Source organism: Motacilla alba, chromosome 15, assembly GCF_015832195.1.
Source record: "Motacilla alba alba isolate MOTALB_02 chromosome 15, Motacilla_alba_V1.0_pri, whole genome shotgun sequence".
Taxonomy (NCBI): domain Eukaryota; kingdom Metazoa; phylum Chordata; class Aves; order Passeriformes; family Motacillidae; genus Motacilla; species Motacilla alba.
In genome coordinates, this window is record NC_052030.1 from 5,167,501 (window position 1) to 5,178,062 (window position 10,562).

Below are 10,562 nucleotides of genomic sequence, written 5' to 3' on the forward strand. Positions count from 1 at the left end.
AGAGGAAGGAAATGTCAAACATCAGAGTCATACAATGGACTATCAGCTGTTTCCCAAACCAAGTAATCTGACATATGGGCAGAAAAAAGTGGGGGGGTGTGTGGGCTGGAGGAAGTAACAACCCGAGCAGAGTAAACTTTGGCACAGTGAGTTAAGAATGTGGTTCCCTTTCTTCCATTACACAAAAAGCTGCACCGAGGACTTGGAACATTCTTGTGCCCCACATCTGAGCAGCACAGCAGCTCCCACGGGTTTACAGCTGTGTCCATCCCTACCCTGCCCAGCAAAGCTCAGTTTTAACCCACGTCCATCCCTACCCTGCCCAGCAAAGCTCAGTTTTAACCCATGTCCATCCCTGCCCTGCCCAGCAAAGCTTGGTTTTAACCCACATCCATCCCCTACCCTGCCCAGCTCTCTCCCTTCCCAAAGGAGCCCAACCCAGGCTCCTCCTCTGGGACAGAGAGGCAGGAACAGCACAGGAATCCCATCCCCCAAGCCCTGGTTCTTCATCCCTGTCCTCATCATTGACACCCAGCAATGCCCAGCTTGTCAGGAGCAGCCAAAATCCCTCAGCCCTTCAAAATCCACCACCTGGAGAATCCTGGTGTATGAATCTCCTGTAATATGGAAAGTAGTAAATAAAGCCACTGCATGACTGGTCATGTAGATTCACTTTGCCAGCTCTCTCACTGTCATTCCTGCAAAGACAAGAATCCAGCACCTCCTGCCAGAAGGGAATTATGGAAATTCACAGAGAGTTCCAGTCAAAATTTTATTAAAATACACACAGAAAATTAAAAAACTAAAAACACTGGGCTAAAACTGAAAGCGGCTTTTTCAGAATAAAGTCATTGAACCAATTCACCTTTTCTCTCAGCAAAGAAATTACTTTTTTATAAAAACACTTGACGTGGTCACTACAAAATATTCCTGGAATTAATTTTGTGTCTCACCAGAGCCGCCTACAAATCCAGGAACATTGCAGACATACATGAAGTGAGACTCATAAAAGTCCAACACTAAGAGACTGCAGATATATTAAACTAGGTTTGAAAACTTCTTAGTAAATCAGAAACTCCTATAAGTAAGGAGTCTATAACATTAAAAACCAACACATTTTGAAACTTACATCTCATAGCTGCCAGCTATGAACGCATTGTTATCAAAAAGTGGAAGTTTGCCAACGCCTGATCAATAGGTAAAGAAGAGTCTTCCTTTAAATTTTGCTTTCAATCCTCTATTCTCACAAAATATTGTATTTTATGGGCAAATATGGAGTCATAAGAACAGGCAACCACAAGGCCCTGACCACAGCATAGCTCTTTTAAAGCTAAAAGATGAATGAAATAAAGTTTTACTGAACAAGCTTTAAATTTCCTTCTCTAAGACACGGATTGTGGTTACAAAGCCACTTTGATCTCCGTTCAATCCATGCCACTGCCAAAACGTGGTGGGGAGAGAGGAATGAGGGGAACAGAGTTATGAGAGAGGAATGAGGGGAACAGAGTTCTCTCTCTCTTGGGAGAGAGAAGGGGGAAAGATTTTCACTAGGTCAGCTCCACACTTCAGGCTTAAATATGAATTTTAGGGACCTATCTGGAGCCACCAATGCATGGAAGAAGAGTGAAGGGGAGAAATAAAAATGGGGGGGGGGGGGCACCAAATTTTTTTCCTCTGTAATTTTAATTCTCATAAACAAGAATACACTGAGCTGCAACACTGCTGATTAAAGAAAGCTGAGGTAAGTGACTCACAAGAAGTGATACAGAAATACATGTGTCACATCTTATTACTTTTCTAATAGAAGCCTGGCCATTTTTCTCTATTTTCATAAGCTGATTAAATACATTCCTTAATATAGGGACAAGGTCATTGAGTATGTTTGAGCTCATCTGTGTTAGTCGTTAGTAGCATAAATGTAAATATTGCCTCAGGGCAACATACAACAGCACCACACAATAAAATTCCCCATCTCAACGACACAAAAGCAAGGATGCCACTAAAAGCTCCAGCCACATGCACATACTGCAATTCTGCTCGTGGATTAAGCCACACGAGTCAATGAGAAATAATGTATTTTTACAGATTAAGGTAGAAAATGAGAGTCAGATTTCATCAAAATTAACAAAAATTCACAGCATAAGCCAAAGGAAAGACTGCTTAAATCTTTTACACTTGTGAGTAAGGCAGCTCCTTACGACATAGGGAAATGCTGAGAACCCTCCCAATGTGAAAAGCTAAACATCTTGCCTGGTCAGAGCAGGCTCTGCTCAGCCCTCGTTATCATTTTGCAGTGCTGGGATCACCCTAATGCACAGCTCTGTAACGAGCTGGACCACAGCAGGAAACAACACAAGCTCCCACTGCCAGTATCCCAGTCCCCTCACCCCTGCCCTGTGTGCTCACTCCACTACTGTGTGCACAGGGAGACCAACACCAGCTTTTAGCCACATTTTGAGGTCTGCAGAGCAAAATCTTTTTATTAGCTGGTTTCTCTTTAAAACTACCAGTTGATGTCAGGGAACTCAAGGAAAGAGGATCTATTTTTAAAGCAATACTTTGAGCTCAAAATGAAAGCAATGGAACAGCCTGGTCTGAGGAACAAAGATGTCCCCATGCAAACACACACTCCTTATAAGCAAATCTTCTGGATTTGGGTTGGGATCTTCTGTTGGAAACACTTGTGCACTTTTAAAACTGGCAAGTTAATACTAAAACAAGCATGTTTTCAGTCAGAGCAGTATTTTTGCTTATTATTTGTGTTACTATGGCACCGACAAGATGCAAATGCCACCGTGACAGACTCTACACAACAAAGTACACGACTCACCCACAGAACAGTAAATGAACATACACAGACTCCAAACTTTTGTATAAACTACACTTGTCAGCCTTAACAATAGTGGGAACAGCCCAACCACCTATCCAGTGCTACTGAGTTGTCCAGAGGATCCCACACAAGCTCAGGAAAAGGCATTTTGTAGATCTGTGGACAGCAACTGTCACCTTCCACAGCTACCAGAGAACAACTTGGAAAAACCAAAGGACATAAATCTATAATGAAGTGGTCCTGGCATACATTGGAGCCAGCACTCAAGGAAAAATGAAAAGCAGAGGGAGCAGGTGTAACAGCAGGGAGACAATGAAGGAATGCAGCAAGGTGCCGACCATTCCAGCCACAGGATGCAAGAAAAAGTTTCGTAGGCGCATCCCTGCTCTGATCAGAGCAAAACCCAAACCCAGATAAAAGTGTGCTGCCACAACTACAATGCAGAAGTGGACTGGGGCAGGTGGGGAGGTGGGTGTAATTCCATAGAGAGATCAAGGAAAGCGCAGGCAACAGGTGCATTCTCACTCAGTGAACAGGAAGCTTCCAACCAGCCCAGGTGCTCACCCCACCACAAAGTGCACCAGCCCCCTAACACTGATGGGCTTTGGTATTTAAAAGCAGTGCATCTGCATACACACATATCCTTTCATGTAATGCTTCTGAGAACTAGAGAGATGAAAAAATTAAAACAAAATCCATAAAGATTCCTTCTTCATCTAATGACCAAAGTTACTCAAGTTAACACGCTCAGCAAATATATCTCATATGCACCACACTTATTTTTTTCCACCGAAGATCAAAACCTTCAGTTTCTTTAGATTTTCTTCAGAAGAACTGCATTGTCCAGAAGGAAAATAATAGATGAAAGGATTAAAAAGTTCTATCTGTGGATCTTTCTTTATTCTTTCATATGAGGAAGCACTCTCAGAAGAAGGCAAAAAAATCCAAGATCAAATGAGTCAGGGTGGGGAGGGTGTTTGAGAACTGGGGTTATGATGTCAATTCTGTATTAAAAATGTAGAAAAATAGAAAAATCTATTTCCAGATAGTGTTACAGTAAATTAAAATTCCTGTTCCTAAGGTGTAGTTACCTTGGATATTTTTAATACACCACCCTGATATTTAGGTATTAATTTTTTTGTGCTGATATTCCCAACACCAGTCACAGGACAGGACTCACAGTGCCACCAGAATCAGGACAGAGTCTCTGGGGAAGGATTTCCAGCCTCAGATCATGGGCACATTCACAAAATACTCAGGATCTCAAGAAACCTCACTCAAATATTTCTTAGTGATTAGGTTGGGCACATTTATTCTGAACTGCAAATGTCACTCCCGCACCCCCCATTTTCTTTGGGAATATTCCCAAAAGGTTAGTTATCCAACAGATCCCTTAATTCCCCTCCTGGAACTGAGCACGCTGGCTGAATGTCACTGTCCCAATCTCTTTGCAAATCTGGGTCTGTTCTCTTCAAACCCTCTCCCTGGCATGTCACAATAAACTGTCAAATACTCTGACAGGACATAATAAAAACCTACCACTGAAGTGATTTAAAACCTGCAATAATCTTTTATTAGCAAGAAGTGAACAAACTTTCTAATGTCATCTCTCTACTGCTGTCTTGTTACCTAATAAAACTCAGGACAAAGATAACTAGAGAACCAAATACTTTTGCACAGCTTGAGAGATTAATTCCATTTCTTAATTATTTATGCATGTAAATTCACACCTACATAAAATTCCAAACAAGCAAGATAGACACTGTGCAGTGCTGAACATTCAGCATGCCAAAATCCCAGCCCACTGCTCGGAGCACTGCATTTATGAAAACACAACAAGCAAGGACTACTGGTTAATTCACTACTACTGAAGGCATTGAGCAATCAACATTTACTATGAAGTCCTTTACTGACAATTATGCAACACCAAGGAATAGCTCACAGCAGCCTCTGTAACCTTCACTTTCTGATGTCATGAAGAACCTTTAGGAGAACAAGCCAAATGCCATCTCAGGTTGCTTTCATTCCTTTTATTTTATTCTGGAAACATCAACAAAACTCACTGGTCAAAGGGGACAACTTCTGTCCCTGGATGTGAACTGCAAAAAGCAACAGTAGCGACAGCCTCCACTGTTTTTAACGTTGCCTTTAAACAAGAACAAACACAATTCCCACTGCTTGGACCCTTCTGGCAGCGGGTTTCTCTAGGAATGCACTTTTACAAAAACATGGGACATCTTCCACAGCAGCTTCTATAACCTGGTCTCACTTCCCAGAACACAGTCGTGTCTTTTCCAGCATGAAGATTCCTACAGTACCAAATCTTTCTACTCCATGAAAACTCCTCCAAATTTCAGGTCATTCCTGACACCCTTGGCTGCACCCTTTCCAGCTCCAGTATATCCAATGTTATGCAACTTCACCCCAATTTCCCAAGACTGAGTTGTACCTTTGGATCCACCAGGGCACCAAAGCCTAGATAGTTGAGGAAATGTCTTCATGAAAGCCCTCGCTGTCATATGAGTAACCCTTACTCACAGGAAAAGTCAAATTAATTTCAGTAAGACTACTTTTATGATTAAGGATTATTCACAGGAAGACTGCTGCCAGCTGAGGCTGAAGTTTTAATACAAAGCATATTACCTCAGAACATTTTGTCTCTAAATAGTTATTAGACAGCTCTTAATTAGTATTTAAATAAACTGGCCCATACAATGGCTTATTAAATACTGTTTATCAAAACAGACATTCTTTTCAGAAGCAGCAGCAGCAGACATTTTGACTACAGCAAAAAGAGAGCGAGGACAAATATAATTTTTCCTACTGCTGTGCTAGGAACAGCAGTTTCAGACAGAAAGTGTATTTTTAATGAGCAAGGCTATTACACTTAGCAGATTAAACAAGTTATTATTTAAGGAGTGCTCTTATAACAAACACGCAAACCGGCCCTTCCATCACCTTACTGGGAAAGGCTCCACGCTTAGAGCAGGACTGGGGATGTCTGTGCAGGCTGCCCGGGGTTTTTGCCTGCCACAGCACACCGGCATTAACCCATTTTCCAGAGCGGCACTGGATCCCCGCGCTGCTGGAGAACACCACGCACACTCGCTGCTGCCAAGCACTGCAATCCAGAGGGACGTTCCATGGAACCCTGGTCTGCCAGCCCAGCATCACCCCCAGCACCTGCACAGTCAAAAGGAACTTTAAAACCTTCATTTCAGACCGTGCCCTCCCCTCAGGTGACACACTCTGAGCCCACACCACTTAGGGCCTCCACAGTTTCTGGGCATCACTGATAAAAGAGAATCAGTGACTAAAAGCTTAAAGAAAACACTTCCCATAAACGATTCAGAAGCAGCAAAGGCTCCTAACCTCTCTAATGTGTCAACAGCTGACAGAAAAATAGAAATCATGAATCGTTAAACCAACCCAAATCCACCACAGCAATCAGACATAGCTGACACAGAGCTCTGGCTTCTCCAGGGCAGGGAGGCAGCATTCTTGCTTCCACAAAACAAATGTCAGTGGCAAGGAATATTATTGAACATGAACAAACAGTATCACGATAGACTATAATTATTTCAGAACTGTAATTCTCCAGTCACAAACATTTCTTTGTGATTCACACACAAAACAAAGCCTGCAGTTGAAAAACCCCCAACTTCTAATAGCAGAATCAATTTTCAAAATATTTGCAATCCACCTTGCTGTTAAAGAATGAATGGATTCCCACCAGCTAGTGGTTTAGATTTTGTTCCGTTACAATGAAAAAGTAAATGATTAGCAAAAGTTTCTCTAACTACTAATCCAGACTACTGTAGCTTTAACACTTCATAAATTTTGAAATGAATACGACAATCTGAGGTTAAAGGGTCAGTGGTGCTGGCAACATATTTTCAGTCAATGTTTCCATTTTCAATATCTTTCTCTTCTACATAAATCCCAAATAAACCTAACACAATATAAAATAAATCTTCCTAATAGTTTTCACATAGGCTGTATTTTAAAAATACTACTACTTTATTCTTTTTTTTTTAAACAGAGTTTCATACACAGCACCACATTAAGGCACAGATACCTCCCACAAAATTACATGGGAGATTAAAGGGTTGCACATTAAACTCATTATTTTTAAAGCCACTTACAAAAGAATTTCGTTTAACTTATTTCAGTGATATTACACATCCATTTAAAATTGAACATTTCCCTAGCCTAGTCAGGTGGGAGAAAAAAAGCAACCAAACCACAATAACTACGAAATAGCTTCACTTTATAATTTATGCTAATTGCATGCCAACAATTATTTTTACCAGGGACAGATTTGCAGATTGCAAGTGCAGGAGAAGTTCCGCCTCTCCAAACACACACTCCAGTCTGCATTAATGAACGGGGACTTCACAACTCTGTGAGGAGCAAACCCTCCACTGTCTCCCTTCTACAATCAGATCCGATTGTTCCCTTCATGCTTCCCGATTTATTTTCCTCCCCGGCTAAGAGCAACCGTAGTCGAAATCACCATAACAATCCTCCAAATCACCCTTCCTGCATCTCGATACACAGAGCACTGCTACATATTTATAAATATTACTGCATGCCTTCGAACAGAAGCACTGATACAAACTTACATAACGTAACAGTTCAATAAAAAGCCAAAGTTAGAAATGTATCCTTTTCACAGAACAAGCTCTTGGGGCAGTTTTCTAGCACTGGAAGACCTACAGCTCTTGTTCCAGATTCTTAAAAGGTACGAGCAAAAAAAACATATATAGATTAAAAAAAAACCAAACCCTGAGACAAAATAAAAAATACACTACAATAACATTAAAAAGCATACAAGAAAGAGCTTGATCATTTGCATTTCTAAGTAATTTCCTTTTTTTTTCTCTCCTTCTTTTCATAAGGGAGCTAAAAACAATCTCTTCCGCTCTATCAGAAGAACATATGCACCTACCTCCAATGCTGGCAGATATCTGCTGCGGGGAGGGGGCACCCACCACAATCCTTTCACAGATGCTACCCCCAAAGTTGCATCACAAGGTTTTAACTCCACCACACCACGCACTGAACAAGTCCCTCCTCCCCTCCGACATCATCCCTGTAGCACTGGAAGGCTCCCCACGATCCAGCAGCCTTCTCGCTCACTCAGCTATTGCCCAGCCAGAAGGGATAATGTTCCTGTGCGTGCCAGGTAAAATAAAGCAAAGTATTTCCAAATGACTTTGCCATTACACACTAATTGTTTCCGTATTTTAAATTTAAATTGCCGATCTATAGCCAGCCAAAACTGATACCATGATTACTGCAACATTAAACCACGCCATCCACGTCGGAAGTTCCCAGTGAGATGGGCAGACGGCATCTATGCAAACAATCCGGCACACTACTGTCAGAGGCTGTTGTTCTTCAGAGAAGAAAAAATTTCAAGGTTTGGGGTTTTGGTTTGTTTTTTTTTTTTAACCTCTTGCCCCCGAGCACGATGTGTGCAAAGAGGAGAGCAGGCAGTAACAGCAGCTGACACGCCGTCACAGGAGCCCAGAGCTAAGTCCGACAGTCGATCATACTACATGAGCGTTCGTGGCTGCTGAAATGGCGTTTGTCATTGTGAGAGGAGAGAAAACCCCCCGGTTCGGTGGCACAAAGCGCACACGGCACGGAGTGCCAAGGGAGGCGGGAGAGCAGCCTGTTTACCCAGGGAAGATGGTCGTACAGGGGACACAGAGCCATCCCCCTCCCGCTCTCCAGCTGCGAGCGCGATACACAGACCCGCAGCAAACCACGCTAAGGAGCAAAATAAACACGGGGACCGGGCCGGGGGAGGGGCCAGCGCAGGAGCAGCCCCGGGCCCTGCCTATAAACCCCCGCCAGCTGCTCCCGACCAGCAAACCCGGCGCGGAGCCATCCCCGGGCGCCCACCCGCCCACTTACTCACTCACCAGCGAGAAGAGGTTGGAGTGACAGTCCTCCAGGCTGGCCCCGTTCGCCACCCAGTTCGCTGCCGCAGTCATGATCCTCGGCGAGCCGGGCCGCCACGGCGGGGCATGTCTGGGGGGACGGCCGGGGGGCGAGGAACAAGGCGGGCGACCCCCGGGGCGACCCCCGTCACTGCCCGGGGCGGCCGCCGCGCTCCGGCCTCTCGGCCCCGCGGGGCCCCGCGGCCGGGAGGGGACGCGCCGAGGCCGGTGCGCTGCTCCTCGCTACCCGCCCCCGCGCCGATAATCCTCGAGCCGGGAGGCCCTTCTCCGGTTCAAGAGGGGGGGACACCTCCCCCGCTCCTCCAGGCCGGGAGAAGAAGAGGAGGAAGGGGCGGCCCGGGGCCGCCCTTCCGCGTCCAGGTGCGGCCCCCCCCGGTCGGGGGTCGCGCGGAGGGCGGCGGGTCCGTGCGGGACGCGGGGCGGGCGAGGCGAGGGGGGGTCCCGGTCCCGGTCCCGTGCGGAGGCGTCGGCGGGCGGGGGGCGCTGTGTCCCCTCCCCGCCCCGCCCGGCCGCCCCTCGCTGCTGCCGCCGCTGGCTGTGCGTGGATGGTGTTTTCCTCCTCCTCCTCCTCCTCCTCCCGCTCCGGCTGCCGGCGCCGCCGCCTCGCCGGCGCTGCCCGCGGGGTGACGGCGGTGCGGGCGCGGCAGGGCCCGGGCAGGGAGCGCTGTCCGCCCGCGCTGTGCCGACCGTGCCCGCAGCGGCCGTAGCTCCGCGCCCGCTCTGCCTCCTGCGCTCTGACAGCAATGGCGCCCGGGCCCACACCGCGCCGCGCCATTGGTCCGCGCCGCACCACGTGACGCGAGCCCGGGGGCGGGGCCCCGGCGCCGGGGCGCCTCCCGCCGCCGCTGCGCTGCGGCCGCCGCCCGCTGGGGGCGCTAGGGAGCGGCGGGGCCGGGGGCTCCGGGCCGGGTGCCGGGGCTCGGCTCGGGAGCGGCCCGGGCTGCGCCGGGCGGGAGGCGGCACCGCAGCGCCAGGTTCGCCCCCAGGAGGGTGCTCGGGCACTGAACGGGCTGCCCGGCGACCACTTGAAAGTCACAAAGTACCGCAGCACATTAGAAAAGCAGTGTCTTACTGGAAAAGGTGAAACAGTTTCACATTGTGATGTTACAAGTTCACCCAGAGGGGCTTTTTTTTTTCCTTTTCCCAAATACATAAAGAACGGGATAAGGAAAGTTACTATTTACTGTCTCTGAACCAGACAGAATTCTCTTATTAACCATCAAGCAACAGCAAAAAGAACAAACGTGCTACCCAGACATTTGGGAAAGGTTTCCTTCGGGCACTGCCCGGGCTCCCCAGGCAGCGGGCACGGCCCCGAGGCTGGCAGAGCTCGCTGCGCTCGGAGAACGCTCTCAGCAATGCACAGGCTGGGACTTTGGGGTGGCCCTGGCAGGGCCTGGATCTGGACTGGCTGCTCCTGGCGGGTCCCTTCCGCCTCGGGATGTTCTGTGGCACGGGGACCGTGTCCCGTCCGTGGAAGGGAAGTCGCTCGGGGTGCCAGTCACGGGGGAATCACGATCCCGGCCGTTCCGCGCATCGCCGGAGCGTTTTCCCAGCACCTGAGAGTGCTCAAAGTAATTTTTGAAAGGCCTCAAAACTCGTCCGTGGTCACTGCGGCATCAGGGCACGCCGAGCTCCCCTTCACAGCCGAGTTGAACTCCACGTTCTGCACAGCCCTGGAGCCGCCCCGTGCCCACCTGAAACAGCTTCGAGGAGCTTGGGTGGCATTAGTTTTTTTATAAAGGGAGTTCGAAAACACC

General features: G+C 47.4%; 1 protein-coding gene across 1 annotated transcript in view; it reads right to left on the bottom strand.

The window, feature by feature from the left end:
* MED13L (mediator complex subunit 13L) overlaps window positions 1–8,894 on the bottom strand; it is a 170,074-nt gene extending 161,180 nt beyond the window's left edge. The window contains exon 1 of the mRNA XM_038152617.1: window positions 8,764–8,894. Within this exon, the coding sequence (XP_038008545.1) occupies window positions 8,764–8,835 (72 nt within the window). The 5' untranslated portion in view covers window positions 8,836–8,894. The remainder of the gene's footprint in view (window positions 1–8,763) is intronic.
* Window positions 8,895–10,562: the final 1,668 nt, after the last annotated feature.